Source organism: Oncorhynchus kisutch, unplaced genomic scaffold (assembly GCF_002021735.2).
Source record: "Oncorhynchus kisutch isolate 150728-3 unplaced genomic scaffold, Okis_V2 Okis06b-Okis10b_hom, whole genome shotgun sequence".
Lineage (NCBI taxonomy): Eukaryota > Metazoa > Chordata > Actinopteri > Salmoniformes > Salmonidae > Oncorhynchus > Oncorhynchus kisutch.
In genome coordinates this window covers 10,949,435-10,969,022 of record NW_022261983.1, presented here as the reverse complement: position 1 = coordinate 10,969,022, position 19,588 = coordinate 10,949,435, and the positions used below count along the sequence as shown (strand labels likewise).

At 42.3% G+C, this 19,588-nt stretch overlaps 1 protein-coding gene across 1 annotated transcript in view; it reads right to left on the bottom strand.

Annotated features, from left to right (window-relative positions):
- LOC116352858 (NLR family CARD domain-containing protein 3-like) overlaps positions 1-6,077 on the bottom strand; it is a gene marked incomplete at its 3' end in the record, with an annotated part of 47,322 nt that extends 41,245 nt beyond the window's left edge. The window contains exons 1-5 of the mRNA XM_031814090.1: positions 5,702-6,077; positions 4,696-4,812; positions 4,472-4,556; positions 4,117-4,342; positions 1,933-3,724 (exon numbers count right to left, since the gene is read on the bottom strand). Of these exons, the coding sequence (XP_031669950.1) occupies positions 1,933-3,724; positions 4,117-4,342; positions 4,472-4,556; positions 4,696-4,812; positions 5,702-5,874 (2,393 nt within the window). The remainder of the gene's footprint in view (positions 1-1,932; positions 3,725-4,116; positions 4,343-4,471; positions 4,557-4,695; positions 4,813-5,701) is intronic.
- Between the last annotated feature and the right edge of the window lie 13,511 nt (positions 6,078-19,588).

Here is a 19,588-nt window from a genome sequence, read left to right as displayed (position 1 = left end):
TAGCAGTCAATATTAATCGGCACCTTATTTCAGTCTCATCTGAAAGTTTTGAATTCTTGGTTATCTTCACAAACCCTGGCTAACACGTTGAATCAGCAATACAAAATTGGGTTTAATTATTTATTTACTAAATACCTAAGTAATCACACAGAATTACACATACACAGAATGAATCATACCTTGATTACAAATTATGTCATAAAGGAAAACGTCCCTTGCGGACAAAACAGATATGACAGCTGGTTACACAAAAGAAAAGGGGCTGGGTTCGAGTGAAAGAACGGGAAGATTGAGGAACAAAGGGAGAAGCGATGTCTCTATTGTAAATATGGTATCTTATGCATTCTAAATTACCGCCCATTTGGAAAAGGAAAATGCAATAAATATTTACTCTGAGCTGCGCTTCGGTAGGTTGGTGGTAGATGGAAGGCCGTGTTGCCCAAACGAGTTCTATTGAAGAATGTCTCTGCTGGTAAATTGGATAAGTTGCAGTAATGTCATTGTGTGGTAGACGGGATACTCTGTCTGTTCTTTCCTAGCCCACTTTTGCAGCTGCTGTTGCTAACTCAACGGCTAGGAGGAATCACTTCTGTAGTGAATAAGAGTTCATACCATACGCAACCAAATCTCACACTCAGGTTGGCTTCGTTCTGTAGTTATTATCTGAACCATTCTGACATCGGATCGTCATCCTAATGTACCCAGAACAGTTATTATCTGAACCCTTCTGACATCGGATCGTCATCCTAATGTACCCAGAACAGTTATTATCTGAACCCTTCTGACATCGGATCGTCATCCTAATGTACCCGGAACAGTTATTATCTGAACCCTTCTGACATCGGATCGTCATCCTAATGTACCCGGAACAGCTATTATCTGAATCATTCTGACATCGGATCGTCATCCTAATGTACCCAGAACAGTTATTATCTGAACCATTCTGACATCGGACCGTCATCCTAATGTACCCGGAACAGGAGGTTACATTTTCGTCAAGACTTTATATAGTGGAGGGAGAAGGGTGTGTTTTCATAGTTTACAGCCCATGTCTCTTCACAAGGTCACTGATTGAGCAGAGCCCTAACCTTATGCAAACCCAAATCTCTCATTTGGAAGCTAAAATTACATTTAATCTTTTCACCAATAATGTTATATTCAAACATTTAAATTGAACAACAATTCCATGTGAATCCGATAACTACAACGCTCAGACTAGAGTTTATGTCATCCTATCATTGATGAGAATATCTCATATGAGAACCGAACTGACATCATATTCATTAAGTACCCACGCATATGTTCAACTGGTCAGATTACCAGAATATGGTTCATTTCCTCCCACCTTCTGATGTTCCCAGAAACTCTATGTTAACCAAGGAGTTTTTAAATGTCACATCAGTAGGGTAGGGAGAGGAAAAGGGGGGGAAGAGGTATTTATGACAGTCATAAACCTACCCCCAGGCCAACGTCATGACAACAGGAATACTGACCTCAGAGTCTCCAGTTTACAGTGGGGATTCCCCAGTCCATCAGAGAGCAGCTTCACTCCTGAATCCTTCAGGTCATTGTTACTCAGGTCCAGCTCTCTCAGGTGTGAGGGGTTTGACCTCAGAGCAGAGACCAGAGAAGCACAGCCTTTGTCCGTGACTCCACAGCCTGACAGCCTGACAAAGAGATCATCATGATTTCACAAACACACTGTTCATTTAACACCAGGATTGTAGAAGGACAATGGCAGATGCATTTAGTTTATTCTCCCAAACAACATATAGATTCATCTTCCGTCTCCTAGAATTTTATGGTTATTTTATTATACTAATGTGAACAGCAATGTACTGATTCAATATGTTATTCAATAATACAGATTTTTCTCTAAACTGAATATTTCATCCTGCTGATTAGTTCTTAAATATCATTGTATTTACTCACAGAGCAGCTCTGGAGGCGTTGACCACTGGCAGCAGCCTCAGAAGACCTTCCTCTGATCTGGAGTATTTCTTCAGGTCAAACACATCCAGCTCCTTTTCTGAAGACAGCAACACAAAGACCAGAGCTGACCACTGTGCAGGTGACAGTTTGGCTTCTGAGAGACTTCCTGAGCTCAGGTAGCTTTGGATCTCCTCCACTAAAGAATGGTCATTCAGTTCATTCAGACAGTGGAACAGATTAATGCACCTCTCTGGAGAGGGATTCTCCCTGATCTTCTCCTTGATGTACTTGACTGTTTTTTCATGGCTCTGTGAGCTGCTTCTTGTCTTTGTCAGTAGACCTCGTAAGTGCTTCTGATTGGACTCCAGTGAGAGGCCCAGAAGGAAGCGGAGGAAAAGGTCCAGGTTTCCCGTCTCACTTTGTAAGGCTTCATCCACAGCACTCTTGTAGACGGTGACTTTAATTTTCCGTCTGATCCTCACATAAAAGTTCCTGGACGTTGATTGAGGTTCGGCCATTAGATTTTCATTGTTGTTGATGAATGAGAGGAACACATATACAGCAGCCAGAAACTCCTGAATGCTCAGATGCACGAAGCAGTACACCTTGTCCTGGTACAGCCCACATTCCTCTTTAAAGAGCTGTGTGCACAATCCTGAGTACACTGAGGCTTCATTGACATCAATGCCAGCCTCTTTCAGGTCTTCTTCATAGAAAATCAGATTGCCATTCACAAGCTGTTGAAAAGCCAGTTTTCCCAGTGACAGAATGCTCTCTTTATTCCAGTCTGGACCTGTCTCTTCTTTCCCAAGATACTTTTCGTTCTTCTTTATTGTATGAAACACCACAAGGTGTGTGTACATCTCAGTCAGAGTCTTGGGCATCTCTTCTCTCTTATGTTTCAGCATGTGTTCAAGCACTATTGCAGATATCCAACAGAAGACTGGAATGTGGCACATGATGTGGAGGCTCCTTGATGTCTTTATGTGTGAGATGATTCTGCTGGCCAGGTCCTCATCACTGAATCTCTTCCTGAAGTACTCCTCCTTCTGTGGGTCATTGAACCCTCGTACCTCTGTCACCTGGTCAACACACCCTGAAGGCATCTTATTGGCTGCTGCAGGTCGGGTAGTTATCCAGAGGAGAGCAGAGGGAAGCAGATTTCCCTTGATGAGATTTGTCAGCAGAACATCCACTGAGGTTGACTCTGTGACGTCACAACAGATCTTGTTCTTCTGGAAGTCTAGGGGCAGTCGGCACTCATCCAGACCATCAAAGATTAACAGAATTTTGTACATGTCGTATTTGGAGATCCTTGATTCTTTGGTTTCCATTGAGAAGTGGTTGAGAAGTTCAATCAAAGTGTGTTTTTTCTCTTTCATCAAATTCAGCTCACGAAAAGGGAATGAAAATACAAATTGGACATCCTGATTTGCTTTTCCTTCAGCCCAGTCCAGAATGAACTTCTGCACAGAGACTGTTTTTCCAATGCCAGCGACTCCCTTTGTCAACACAGTTCTGATAAGTTTGTCTTGTCCAGTTAAGGGTTTGAAGATGTCATTACATTTGATTGCAGTCTCTGGTCTTGCTTGTTTCCTGGTTGTTGTCTCAATCTGTCTCAGCTCATGTTCATTATTGACCTCTCCTGTTCCACCCTCTGTGATGTAGAGCTCTGTGTAGATCTTATTGAGAAGTGTTGGGTTTCCTTGTTTAGCGATCCCCTCAAATACACATTGAAATTTCTCCTTTAGATGAGATTTGAGTTCACGTTGGCAAATCACAGCAAGATCATCTGAATGAAGAAATAACACAGAGGATATTAATATTACATCTGATTGAATGCCTACAGTATTGTAGGACTGTGCTATAATGTTTACATTGTAATAATGTATTCTCTTACTGTAAGTGTCTGTATAAATGTGTAAGGTTTTCATTATACATTACACACTGGTGTGACTGATTTATATCATTATTGGTATTATTGATGGTATTATTAATTCTCTCTTGTCTAAATGAATCACCACAACACATCCCTGCTGGTACTGTACTTGATGAGGTCACTAGGTGTTGTGTTAAGTCTGGTACAATGTCATTGAGTTACATGGCTACTTTAGCTGTACTTTAGCTACAGCTTTTAAATGTTTGTTGTAAAACAGCATTCATCATGAGGCAGACAGCTCTTACTTTTCTCCAGTGTGTCAGCAAGCTCCTTCTGGTTCATTTTCCTCAGGATGTGCAGTGTGATCTTCAGAGCCCCCTCTCTGGCACTGCTCTCCTGCTTCTCATCTTCAGCATCCACTTCCTTATCCTTCTTCTGACTCTCAAAGCCTTCTGGGAGTTCTGGACTAAGAATCCTCTTGAACATCTTCAGCTCGTTCTTCATAAATGTCATAATATTCTCTTCAAGCAACTGAAATAAATAAAGTAAATAATTTAAGCAAGAGAAGAAATACTTTCTCATGAACACATTAATGAATGATTGACAGATCAACTTTACTTGAGGTAAACAAAAACAAATGTACATAACAGGACCACATACACTGAATATGGAGGCCAGGTCTGTTTGCTGACTCTGGGAAGACTGACCACTGAGAATCTCTGACTCTGATCTCTCCTGTTGGTTTCTGGGGACAAACATCCATGGAGTGTACACACACACAGGGAGGGAATGTTGTGTTTGTTTAATATTGTTTCAGGACTTTGAAAATGGAAAAAAGGGAGAAATAACTAGAGACAGTGTTGTTTAACACCATGACCTCTTACCTTTGTCCAGTAGAAAAGTCTCCCTCTCTAAACATTATAGGTACACCCATAGACCGGTCACTCTTCATGGACAGACCGCTGGGTACAGGGGAGGCTGGTCTCTCCTGCTTGATTGGTCTTCAACACAACAGAGACAAACATTCCATCTCTCATCTACTCTGAGCTCAGATGGGGAATCATACTGTAAGAAGAGTTTCATTCCAAAACGCTATATATCTGTTTTCAGAAATGTTGGTACATTGGCTTTGATAGGACTCTGAACAACAGTGTCCTGATGAGAGAGCACATGTTCTATTCCAGGTGAAATTGTGCATCATTAGCTCATTGTCATGGATTTATCCAAATAAATGTCACTAGAAAACAGCTAAAACAAATGGAACTGCAGCTACTTTGCTGTTATTCTGGCTGCACTCTTTGACGTGACTGTAAGTTATCTGTAGTTGTCTAGCTAGCAAGGGATAAGAACGTTACCACCCAGTTTGGCAATGGATCATTTAGAACGAACGACTGGCTCTCATCCATAGATACAGAACAAAAAGACTTAACGACTGGGTCTCATCCATAGATACAGAACAAAAAGACTTAACGACTGGGTCTCATCCATAGATACAGAACAAAAAGACTTAACGACTGGGTCTCATCCATAGATACAGAACAAAAAGACTTAACGACTGGGTCTCATCCATAGATACAGAACAAAAAGACTTAACGACTGGCTCTCATCCATAGATACAGAACAAAAATACTTAACGACTGGGTCTCATCCATAGATACAGAACAAAAAGACTTAACTACTGGCTCTCATCCATAGATACAGAACAAAAAGACTTAACGACTGGGTCTCATCCATAGATACAGAACAAAAAGACTTAACGACTGGGTCGCGTCTCTGACAACCGAACCGATAGAAAGTAACCATAAGCAATCATTTCTGATGAAAACAAATGTGATTGGGATACAGCATTTTGGAAATAAACTCTTCATATGAACAAACTTGTCATCTCACCTTTTAGCTGTGGTGTCATGTTCCCCAGAGAGTCTCATTTTAGAGGCAGGGTCCCCCTCCTCTCTCTCCCCAGAGAGACTCATTTTAGAGGCAGGGTCCCCCTCCTCTCTCTCCCCAGAGAGACTCATTTTAGAGGCAGGGACCCCCTCCTCTCTCTCCCCAGAGAGACTCATTTTAGACCTCTGACAACTAAACAGAGATCCAGCATGTTGGTTGTGGTTAACGTAGTGGCAACTAATTCTTGAATGTCAATTGTTCATAATAATTCATTGTTTCTAAGAAATAAAAATATTTACTAACAGACACATCGAAACAGTCAGATGATTTAATGAATTCACACGATTATGTAGTTGTGACATCTCTTCTCCATGGTAACTGTCAGTAATACTAATAATAATGTCACTGTTTGTTAAGGTAGTTCTAGACAGTGCAGCAATAATACTAATAATAATGTCACTGTTTGTTTGTCTGAGGGGGAAATAATTTATACATTCAGAAAGCAACAAGTAAGATAATGTATGTTATGTAATGTAGGCTAGGTTATAATGTACAGTTACATACACCTTAGCCAAGTACATTTAAGCTCCATTTTAACAGTTGCTGACATTTAATCCTAGTTAAAATTCCCTGTTTTAGGTCAGTTAGGATCACCACTTTATTTTAAGAATGTGAAATGTCAGAATAATAGTAGAGGGAATGATTTAATTCAGCTTTTATTTCTTTCATCACATTCCCAGTGGGTCATAAGTTTACATACACTCAATTAGTATTCGGTAGTATTGCTTTAAATAGCTTAATTTGGGTCAAACGTTTCGGGTAGTCTTCCACAAGCTTACCACAATAAATTGGGTGAATTTTGGCCCATTCCGCCTGATAGAGCTGGTGTAACTGAATCAGGTTTGTATGGCCTCCTTGCTCGCACACACTTTTTCAGTTCTGCCCACACATTTTCTATAGGATTGAGGTCAGGGCTTTGTGATGGCCACTCCAATATCTTGACTTTGTTGTCCTTAAGCTATTTTGCTACAACTTTGGAAGTATGCTTGGGGTCATTGTCCATTTGGAAGACCCATTTGCGACCAAGCTTTAACTTCCTGACTGATGTCTTGAGATGTTGCTTCAATATATCCACATATTTTTCCACCCTCATGATGCCATCTATTTTGTGAAGTGCACCAGTCCCTCCTGCAGCAAAGCATCCCCACAACATGATGCTGCCACCCCCGTGCTTCAGGGTTGGGATGGGGTTCTTTGGCATGCAAGCCTCCCCCTTTTTCCTCCAAACATAACGATGGTCATTATGGCCAAACAGTTCTATTTTTGTGTCATCAGTCCAGAGGACATTTCTCCAAAAAGTACGATCTTTGTCCCCATATGCAGTTTCAAACTGTAGACTGGCTTTTTTAACGGCGGATTTGGAGCAGTAGCTTCTTCCTTGCTGAGCGGCCTTTCAGGTTATGTCAATATATTACTCATTTTACTGTGGATATAGATACTTGTACATGTTTCCTCCAGCATCTTCACAAGGTCCTTTGCTGTTGTTCTGGGATTGATTTGCACTTTTCGCAAAATAGTACGTTAATCTATAGGAACGTCTCCTTCCTGAGTGGAATGGCGGCTGCATGGTCCCAGGGTGTTTATATATGCGTACTATTGTTTGTACAGATGAACGTGGTACCTTCAGGCGTTTGGAAATTTCTCCCAAGGATGAACCAGACTTGTGGCGGTCTACAAATATTTTTCAGAGGTTTTGGCTGATTTCTTTTGATTTTCCCATGATGTCAAGCAAAGAGGCACTGAGTTTGAAGGTAGTCCTTGAAATACATCCACAGATACACCTCCAATTGACTCAAATAATGTAAATTAGCCTATCAGAAGCTTCTAAAGCCATGACATAAGTTTAGGGAATTTTCCAAGCTGTTTAAATGCACAGTCAACTTAGTGTATGTAAACTTCTGACCCACTGGAATTGTGATACAGTTTATTATAAGTGAAATAATCTGTCTGTAAACAATTGTTGGAAAAATGACTTGTCATGCACAAAGTAGATGTCCTAACCGACTTGCCAAAACTATAGTTTGTTAACAAGAAATATGTGGAGTGGTTGAAAAACTAGTTTTAATGGCTCCAACCTAAGTGTGTGTAAACTTCTGACTTCAACTGTATAATAGTGGTTTGTTAGTGATAGTTCGTATAACAATATAGGCCTTCCAGTGTCAGGACAGAGCAGGTAGACTAGACCTGATATTTTTCACATTTCCAACGAGACCATCAGGTTGGTCAGCATGATAAGAGATCATATATCAAACCTGCTCTGACTATTGAAAGTCTGACAACGACCTAACTTTATAATATAACATAGTTCTATGTAGCCTAGACTTACCCGTCTGCTCGTCTTTCCATCAAATCAACACATTTATCCGACTTCTAATGTTGCAGAGAAATGTGTCCCACAGTTTCAACAGCCATTTTGTGTTAGGTCCCAAACGTACTTTTAATTGAATATGAGGAAACTGGTGCGGCCGCCTGTTTCCTTGCAGAGGAAGCGACCTCTCATAGGGAACTCATTCAACCAGCCTCAACAACAGTAAATAAAACCTGTCAAATGGCCCAAAGAGAATCCTGTCCTCCTAATAAAGCCATGTGCATTAAAGACAGATATACTGCTACACATGTAGGATCTTCATCTCAGTCAGTTTGCTGCAGCAGGAAAATAATCCTGAAGCAACAGGACATTTGAATTATTATGTGGATTATAATTAATGGACATTTTTCAAAAGTGGAAATGACAAACTTCAGAAGCCTTTTTAACCTTCAAATATCAAATCGAATTGTATTTGTCACATGCTGAATACAACAGGTGTAGTAGACCTTACAGTGAAATGCTGAATACAACAGGTGTAGTAGACCTTACAGTGAAATGCTGAATACAACAGGTGTAGTAGACCTTACAGTGAAATGCTGAATACAACAGGTGTAGGTAGACCTTACAGTGAAATGCTGAATACAACAGGTGTAGGTAAACCTTACAGTGAAATGCTGAATACAACAGGTGTAGTAGACCTTACAGTGAAATGCTGAATACAACAGGTGTAGGTAGACCTTACAGTGAAATGCTGAATACAACAGGTGTAGTAGACCTTACAGTGAAATGCTGAATACAACAGGTGTAGTAGACCTTACAGTGAAATGCTGAATACAACAGGTGTAGTAGACCTTACAGTGAAATGCTGAATACAACAGGTGTAGGTAGACCTTACAGTGAAATGCTGAATACAACAGGTGTAGGTAAACCTTACAGTGAAATGCTGAATACAACAGGTGTAGTAGACCTTACAGTGAAATGCTGAATACAACAGGTGTAGGTAAACCTTAGAGTGAAATGCTGAATACAACAGGTGTAGGTAGACCTTACAGTGAAATGCTGAATACAACAGGTGTAGGTAAACCTTAGAGTGAAATGCTGAATACAACAGGTGTAGGTAGACTTACAAGCCCCTAACAAACACTGCAGTTTTAAGAAAATAAAAACAAATTATTAAAGAGCAGCAGTAAACAACAATAGCAGGGCTTTAAACAGGGGGTACTGGTTCAGAGTCAATGTGGAGGCTATATACAGGGGGTACTGGTTCAGAGTCAATGTGGAGGCTATATACAGGGGGTACTGGTTCAGAGTCAATGTGGAGGCTATATACAGGGGGTACCAGTTCAGAGTCAATGTGGAGGCTATATACAGGGGGTACTGGTTCAGAATCAATGTGGAGGCTATATACAGGGGGTACTGGTTCAGAGTCAATGTGGAGGCTATATACAGGGGGTACCGGTACAGGGTCGATGTGGAGGCTATATACAGGGGGTACTGGTTCAGGGTCAATGTGGAGGCTATATACAGGGGGTACCAGTTCAGAGTCAATGTGGAGGCTATATACAGGGGGTACTGGTTCAGAGTCAATGTGGAGGCTATATACAGAGGGTACTGGTTCAGAGTCAATGTGGAGGCTATATACAGGGGGTACTGGTTCAGAGTCAATGTGGAGGCTATATACAGGGGGTACTGGTTCAGAGTCAATGTGGAGGCTATATACAGGGGGTACCGGTACAGGGTCGATGTGGAGGCTATATACAGGGGGTACTGGTTCAGAGTCAATGTGGAGGCTATATACAGGGGGTACTGGTACAGAGTCAATGTGGAGGCTAAATACAGGAGGTACCAGTTCAGAGTCAATGTGGAGGCTATATACAGGGGGTACCGGTTCAGAGTCAATGTGGAGGCTATATACAGGGGCTACCAGTTCAGAGTCAATGTGGAGGCTATATACAGGGGGTACCAGTTCAGAGTCAATGTGGAGGCTATATACAGGGGGTACCAGTTCAGAGTCAATGTGGAGGCTATATACAGGGGTACCGGTTCAGAGTCAATGTGGAGGCTATACACAGGGGGTACCGGTTCAGAGTCAATGTGGAGGCTATATACAGGGGGTACCAGTTCAGAGTCAATGTGGAGGCTATATACAGGGGGTACCGGTTCAGAGTCAATATACAGGGGGTACCGGTTCAGAGTCAATGTGGAGGCTATATACAGGGGGTACCAGTTCAGAGTCAATGTGGAGGCTATATACAGGGGGTACCAGTTCAGAGTCAATGTGGAGGCTATATACAGGGGGTACCGGTTCAGAGTCAATGTGGAAGCTATATACAGGGGGTACCGGTTCAGAGTCAATGTGTGGTGGCACCGGTGTCTAGGTAATTGAGGTAATTATGTACATGCAGGTAGGGTTATTAAATTGATTAAATAGATTTTAACAGGGAGTTGTAGCAGCATATTGGGGGGGGGGGGGTGAAAATAGTCTGGGTAGCCATTTGATTAGCTGTTCAGGAGTCTTATGGCTTGGGGGTAGAAGCTGTTGAGAAGCCTCTTGGACCTTAACTTGGCGCTCCGGTACTGCTTGCCGTGCGGAAGCAGAGAGAACAGTCTATGACTAGGGTGGCTGGAGTCTTTGACAATTTTTAGGGCCTTCTTCTGACACTGCATGGTATAGAGGTCCTGATGTAAAACCTTTTGAGGATCTGAGGACCCATGCCAAATCTTTTCAGTGTCCTGAGGGGGAATAGGTTTTTAGCCTAGACTTGGCTAAAAACGACTGTCTTGGTGTTCTTGGACCATGTTAGTTTGTTGGTGATGTGGACGCCAAGGAACTTAAAGCTCTCAACCTGCTCCACTACAGCCCCATCGATGAGAATGGTGGCGTGCTCGGCCCTCCTTTTCCTGTAGTCCACAATCATCTCCTTTGTCTTGATCACGTTGCGGGAGAGGTTGTTGTCCTTGCACCACACGGCCAGGTCTCTGACCTCCTCCCTATAGGCTGTCTCATCATTGTCGGTGATCAGGTCTACCACTATTGTGTCATCAGCTGTGTTATTTGCCTCGAAGCGAGCATAGAAGTTATCTGGTAGGCTCGTGTCACTGGGCAGCTCTCGGCTGTGCTTCCCTTTGTAGTCTGTAATAGTTTGCAAGCCCTGCCACATCCGACGAGCAGGGCGATTTGATCTTAGTCCTGTATTGACGCTTTGCCTGTTTGATTGTTCGTCGGATATCCCTCATAACGGAATTTCTTATAAGTTTCCGGGTTACAGTACCGCTCCTTGAAAGTGGCAGCTCTACCCTTTAGCCCAACAATGTTGAGTTATCCTGCAACAGTTAGATTAAATTAAGATCATATATCTGTACAGAGCTTGTCATTATCTAAACCAGGGCAATTGGAGTTTTTGGCAGTGACTTTGCATCTGTCAGCTGCTGTAAACCTATGTGATTGGATGTTATAGACACCCCATCTAAACAGTTACTTTCCCTGTGCTGTGGCCCTCTCCAACCAGCCATCTGGCCCATAGAGACTAAAGGACTATACTGTGGCCCTCTCCAACCAGCCATCTGGCCCATAGAGACTAAAGGACTGTGCTGTGGCCCTCTCCAACAGCCATCTGGCCCATAGAGACTAAAGGACTATGCTGTGGCCCTCTCCAACCAGCCATCTGACCCATAGAGACTAAAGGACTGTGCTGTGGCCCTCTCCAACCAGCCATCTGGTCCATAGAGACTAAAGGACTATACTGTGGCCCTCTCCAACCAGCTATCTGGTCCATAGAGACTAAAGGACTGTGCTCTGGCCCTCTCCAAGCAGCCATCTGGCCCATAGAGACTAAAGGACTGTGCTGTGGCCCTCTCCAACAGCCATCTGGCCCATAGAGACTAAAGGACTATACTGTGGCCCTCTCCAACCAGCCATCTGGCCCATAGAGACTAAAGGACTATACTGTGGCCCTCTCCAACCAGCCATCTGGCCCATAGAGACTAAAGGACTATACTGTGGCCCTCTCCAACCAGCCATCTGGCCCATAGAGACTAAAGGACTATACTGTGGCCCTCTCCAACCAGCAATCTAGTGTTCATACCCAAGCAGGCTGGCCGTTTGTTTTATTGGTTCGGTTGCCAGACAAGCGACCCAGTAGTTAAGTCTTTCGTTCTGTAACTATGGACGCGACCTAGTAGTTAAGTCTTTCGTTCTGTATCTATGGATGCGACCCAGTAGTTAAGTCTTTCGTTCTGTATCTATGGACGCGACCCAGTAGTTAAGTCTTTCGTTCTGTATCTATGGACGCGACCTAGTCGTTCAGTCTTTCGTTCTGTATCTATGGACAGTCGTTCGTTCTCAATGTTCCAGTTGTTCGTTCTCAATGTTCCATTGCCATACGTTCTTATCTCTTGCCCTTTCTAGCTAGACAACTACAGATAACTTACAGTCACGTCAAAGAGTGCAGCCAGAATAACAGCAAAGTAGCAGCATTTGCATTTGTTTAAGCTGTTTTCTAGTGACATTTATTCAGATACATCCATGCAATATTTCACCTGGCAAAGTCAATGTGCTCTGTTGTCAGGACACTGTTGTTCAGAGGAGCCAACAACACAGCCAACACAATCACTTCAAACAGAAGCTGGAAAGACTTTCTTTGTATTCATGACTTCGACCGGCTGAGAAAAGCTTCCTGCCAATCTGTCTCATCCCGATTCATGACACGTTCATTACTTTGCGACAACTGGAGATGGAATTTGAATATTGAAACAATGTTGCCGGAGAGACAGACAGCAAGGTTTATACAAAAAGAAAAGACACATCAGATAATGTCTAGATGCTTTATACAGTGGACATCAAATGTATAAATCGCCTGGCTGGGCTGATGAGATAGTGGATTGCGCAGTCAAATGGAACAGAGAATATAGGGATTTTAATGTAATATATTTAGCCGGTGGTAATTTGTGGAATAGACACAGGCTGGAATACGGTTTTAACCAGTCATCAATCAGGATTAGACCCACCCGTTGTCTAAATGTGTATATCCACTGCTCATTCTCTTATAGCTCAATGCTCACTAGCTATTTGTGTATAATGTTGTCCGTAAACTGTTGTGTAAACCCCTCCCTCTGTATTCTGTCTCTAAATGTTGCCTATCACTAGCAGCACCATATCACCAAGTCAAATTCGGAGTACAGATCTAAGATCTTAATTTGATCACCCCCCCCACTACAGAATAACTTTCATGCAATGCAGGAAATATATTTGAGGTTTAAAAAGGCTATATATCAATATATCAACCACCACAAAAATGTACATTAATTATAAGCCACATAATAATTCACATTTCCTGATGCTGCAGGAATATTTTCTCAAATGGATTTTCTACATATGTATGTTTTAATGTACTAGGTGAATAAAGGTGATTGTGATTCTACAAAGGTTGCGTCTCTAGATCACCTTTGTTGCTCTGGGGAAATAATGACATGGTTGCCATGGTGATTTAAACTAGGAGTGGTTATCTCCCAACTCTGAGGACATGTCAGTTGTTACATTTCAGCCAATTAATGAAGGCAGCTAGAAGGCTGAACCCAGAAGACAACTCTAAATCAACACTTACTGATATTATCCTAAAATCCTTTACTCATATTCTAGTGTTGCTTTATTCAACGGGTGTCAGGAAGCCTATGATATCAATAGAGTAGCAAACAGCAGGGGACGGAAGCGAACCCAGGTCGATGGTGGGAAAGGCATCGCACCAATAGGGTTAACCCACATGGTGGGAATTGTAATGTGGCTCACTCTGCCCCCTCCGAACAGGAAGACACCTACTCAGCCCCCTCACACGTCCAGGCCGTGCGTTCTGATGACCTTACAGACACCATTCCATTCTGACACCAATGTAGCGAACAGCAGGGCAGGGAATCAAACCCGGGTTGATCGTGTGAAAGGCAATCACCATATGCATTCATTCATTGGCCCCAACAGGGTTACTTGGTTGGTATTGTGACCATCGTTCCCTCTAAGCTGAGCCCGTGCGCAGGCTCGCAGCCCCAGAGGAAATATCAGAGTGCGCAGAAAAACACGAGATTGAACTTCGCTGAACTTTCTAGAGTTTTCACCGTTAGTTATCACCATCAACGGTTCCCTTCACTGTGGGAATTGTGATCGTATCAGTGCAATATTAGCCACATACAGTACCAGTCAAATGTTTGAACACACCTACTCATTCAAGGGTTGTTCTTTATTTGTACAATTTCCTACATTGTAGAATAATAGTGAAGACATCAAAACCATGAAATAACACATATGGAATCATGTAGTAAATATATTTTATATTTGAGATTCTTCAAAGTAGCCGCCCTTTGCCTTGATGACAGCTTTGCACACGCTTGGCAGTGTCGTATTTTGAAACATGCTTGAATAAACTAAGCAGCCAATGGGCAGAGGGTCGCATAATGTGTCTGATTCTCTGTAATAATGGTGTGGGAATAATGATGCGTTTTATTTAGTAAAGTGTCTTCTTGCATCAAACACAACAACATTTTCAGTCACCTCCTTGTGTGAAGGACAAGTAGATCAACAGGTTCATGTGAAGCTCTGCATGGTTTTTCTCATGGAATGAAGACTTACATTGAACACCACACATTGGCTGCTACTGCAGACTGAATGATAGAACATCTATTTCCATGTTAAATGTTATTGGATGCCTTTTTTACATTGTTTTTGATGGTAGGCCACTCTGGTAGACCACTCTGGTAGGCCACTCTGGTAGGCCACTCTGGTAGGCCACTCTGGTAGGCCACTCTGGTAGGCCACTCTGGTAGGCCACTCTGGTAGGCCACTCTGGTAGGCCACTCTGGTAGACCACTCTGGTAGGCCACTCTGGTAGACCACTCTGGTAGGCCACTCTGGTAGGCCACTCTGGTAGGCCACTCTGGTAGGCCACTCTGGTAGGCCACTCTGGTAGGCCACTCTGGTAGGCCACTCTGGTAGGCCACTCTGGTAGGCCACTCTGGTAGGCCACTCTGGTAGGCCTACGTTGTGATCAAATAGCCTTCTTGGTCTCTGTTAAAACTGTAACTGAGGCAGGCACAGCCTCAGTGTTCACAGTAAACACACGTTGGAAGTTGTATAGATCACTACACTGTAGTAGAACTATGATACAATTACATTTATCATACATTAATCAAATGTAGAATTAGGATGAATGAATATTGATATATTCACAGGAGGTTGGTGGCACCTTAATTGGGGAGGACGGGCTTGTGGTAATGGCTGGAGTTGAATAGGTGGAAAGTCCTCCCCTCAGCAGCCTCCACTGATTGAATTTGACATGCTCACGTCCAGTTAGCGCCATTTTGTATGATTAAACTGTCAAGTCATTATATATTTCCCCTTCTGCTGAGAGCACCTTCCTGATGACTAGCGCTCTGTACACTCCTATGGATGAGGCTTTGAGCTGGAATGTGAAGCTAACTGAAGCTGGCTAACTTTAGAAAACCTGTATATCTAGCTTGCATCATAGTACACCTCTCAGGTTACGTTCCTGGTTTCAGCATTAGGCAGGCATCAACAACCGAGTCGTAGGCCACTACCTGGGTCGTATTCATTAGTTTACACCGCAGCCACAAGTTTTGCAACAAAGCAGAAACGATTTGCTCCAAACACCGTAGAATGTGACCTAAACGGTTTAAGTTGCCAAACGTTTTGCTACGGTGAACTCCAATGAATACACACAACCGGTTTTGAGGAAGTGTAAGTTGCTGTTAGTCTTTCCACAATATTTAATTGTCTCTCTTTCACACAAAATACCTTCCTGAGTGAAAATAGTTAACAGTAGATTAGAAAGAGAAAATTATTGTTTGTTGTTTGTTGTGTTTTAAGCCTGTTTTGAGAAGACAAGAAGATAGGCCTATGATACAGTAAGAGATCACCCTGGAGAACACAAATGGGCACGGAACCAATCCCTCCCCCATCTAATTTACATCAAATACATTTTAATGAGAGTAGGACTATTATAACACTCTGTCTACCAAAAATATAAACTATATGAATACCCATAACAATGTCATCAACTATATGAATACCCATAACAATGTCATCACCTATATGAATACCCATAACAATATCATCAACTATATGAATACACACAACAATACCATCACCTATATGAATACCCATAACAATATCATAACCTATATGAATAAACATAACAATACCATCACCTATATGAATACACACAACAATATCATCAACTATATTAATACCCATAACAATCGTCTTACCTTACATTTATCTCAACAGAAGCAGTCTGGAATGATCATTCGGTCATCGAAAGATACTTTTGTTTTCTCATCTAATTTACATATCAGGTTCTGCCTGTTCTCTCTCTCTCTCTCTCTCTCTCTCTCTCTCTGTCTCTCTCTCTCTCTCTCTCTCCCTCTCTCTCTCACAAGGAATGTATGTAAGAGACATGACCAGCATAAAGTACAAGAACAGATCTATGTCAATGTAGACCAGCATAAAGTACAACAACAGATCTATGTCAATGTAGACCAGCATAAAGTACAAGAACAGATCTATGTCAATGTAGACCAGCATAAAGTACAAGAACAGATCTATGTCAATGTAGACCAGCATAAAGTACAACAACAGATCTATGTCAATGTAGACCAGCATAAAGTACAACAACAGATGGATTGCAGTGATGAGCGACATACCCCTACAGGTAACTGCCAAAATAGAGTAAACACAGTGTCTTAACAGGGCGATTTGCCACCATGAGCCGCCAGAACAATGCTCCTTGGTGTAGATACGCCTTGAAATACATTCTACAAGTGTCTGGAACTCTATTGGAGGGATGCGACATCATTCCTCCACAAGAAACTTGGTTTTGTTGATGGTGGTGGAATATACTGCCTCAGGCGCCGCTCCAGGATCTCCCAGTGTTCAATTGGGTTAAATTGGGTTGAAACATTCAAACATGAAAACACAACTACAAAACACCATTAATACAGTTGGGGGTTACTACAATACATCAGTAAAACATGACAACACAACTACAAAACACCATTAATACAGTTGGGGGTTACTACAATACATCAGTAAAACATGACAACACAACTACAAAACACCATTAATACAGTTGGGGGTTACTACAATACATCAGTAAAACATGACAACACAACTACAAAACACCATTAAATACAGTTGAATGTAGTTAGAACTCAAACTGTTTCCATCAAACATAAAAACAACACAATGTTGGATCAACACATTTACATTTCTTTGCTTTGTATTGCCCATACAGCTGTTTAAATTCATACAAAGGCAGAGTGCAGTATCAGTATTTTAGGGGTCGTAGGTCAGATCAGTGGTCATGGGTGATATGTTTAAAATATGACTTCATAATAAGATAATACATCAGTGCATCGTCACATTAAAGCCATTTTTATCTTCAGTTTTGCTGTTTGCTAGTTACTGCTCTTTGCCTTTGTAGGTCAGTATGCAAGCAGTCAACACACAACAATCCTTAAGGGAATCACAGGGGAAACATGTTTGAAAGCAGTTTTGGCCTTAGTTAAAAAAAGAGTGGGGATCTAAGCTTTCCATTGTATATTACTTATATACTCTTACAATTACGCCGTGGCATGGTTTTAACAAAGGAAATTAACAGGAGATAATAGAGTCCAGGTGAGTCCAATAATGCTGATGCAAGTGACGAGGGAAGGCAGGTGTGAGTGATGAATGGACGTGATGAATGGACGTGTGATGCAGGGTAATCTGGCGCCCTCAAGCGCCAGGGGAAGGGAAGAGCAGGATCAAACGTGACAATATGTGGACAATTACAAATACCTAGGTGTCTGGTTAGACTGTAAACTCTCCTTCCAGACTCACATTAAGCATCTCCAATCCAACATTAAATCTAGAATCGGCTTCCTATTTCGCAACAAAGCCTCCTTCACTCATTCTGCCAAACAGTCCCTCGTAAAACTGACTATCCTACCGCTCCTTGACTTCGGCAATGTCATTTACAAAATAGCTTCCAACACTCTACTCAGAAAACTGGATGTAGTCTATCACAGTGCCATCCGTTTTGTCACCAAAGCCCCAAATACTACCCACCACTGCGACCTGTATGATCTCGTTGGCTGGCCCTCGCTTCATACTCGTCGCCAAGCCCACTGGCTCCAGGTCATCTAAGTCTCTGCTAGATAAAGCTCCGCCTTATCTCAGCTCACTGGACACCATAGCAACACCCACCCGTAGCACACGCTCCAGAAGGTATATTTCACTGGTCATCCCCTAATCCAACACTTTCTTTGGCCGCCTTTCCTTCCAGTTCTCTGCTGCCAATGACTGGAACGAATTGCAAAAATCACTGAAGCTGGAGTCTTATATCTTCCTCTCTAACTTTAAGCACCAGCTGTCAGAGCAGTTTACCAATCACTGTACCTGTACACAGCCAATCTTTAAATAGCACACCCAACTACCTCATCCCCATATTATTACTTCCTGTCACGTTCTGACCTTAGTTCCTTTGTTTTTATTTTAGTATGGTCAGTGCGTGAGTTGGGGTGGGCAGTCTATGTTTGTTTTTCTATGTTGGTTTTTGAGTTTGGCCTGGTATGGTTCTCAATCAGAGGCAGGTGTCGTTAGTTGTCTCTGATTGAGAATCATACTTAGGTAGCCTTTTTCCACCTGTGTTTTGTGGGTGTTTGTTTTCTGTTGTGTGTCTGCACCAGACAGAACTGTTTTCGGTTGTTTCTCTTGTTATTTTGTTATTTTCGTGTTCATTTTAATAAATATGGACACGTACAGAGCTGCACCTTGGTCCTCACATTCTTCCACCAACAACGGCCGTTACAGAAACACCCACCAGCCCAGTCTTAAAGTCAAACAGCAGAGTTTATTCACGAGAGTACTGAACACGATACAGTTTACCACAGGTTATAAACTGAAAATGACGTCATTAGTTTTCGAACTGTCCCGTCTCTTCTCCCACCCTGGTACAAAGGCAGTATCTCAAGCCTTCCCACATCATCTCCCTACCAATTTAATATAATTTATGACCGAGCCAAGGTCTTCTTGTGTAGATAAGCATTCTAGCCAGTCTGAAGATATAGTTCATTCATTTCTACCAAGGAACAGACAGTCATTGTTCTAATTCTTGATTATATTTACACATATTTACACATATTCAGTACTAGGATTAAGAAAGAAAATTCATACATATACAATAACATAATAGTATTCTGATTAGTCAGTCCTGATTGAAATGTATACATAATTAGTCATTATTGATAAAAATTCCCTTAACAATGGTGTCCCCGGTTCGTCAGCACAGCCCAGTGCGGGCTATTCCACCTCGCCGCACTGGCCTGGCTACGGGGAGCATTCAACCAGGTAAGGTTGGGCAGGCTCGGTGCTCAAGACCTCCAGTGCGCCTTCACGGTCCGGTCTATCCGGTGCCACCTCCACGCACCAGCCCTCCGGTGGCAGCCCCCCGCACCAGAATGTCTCTCCGTCTCCTTTC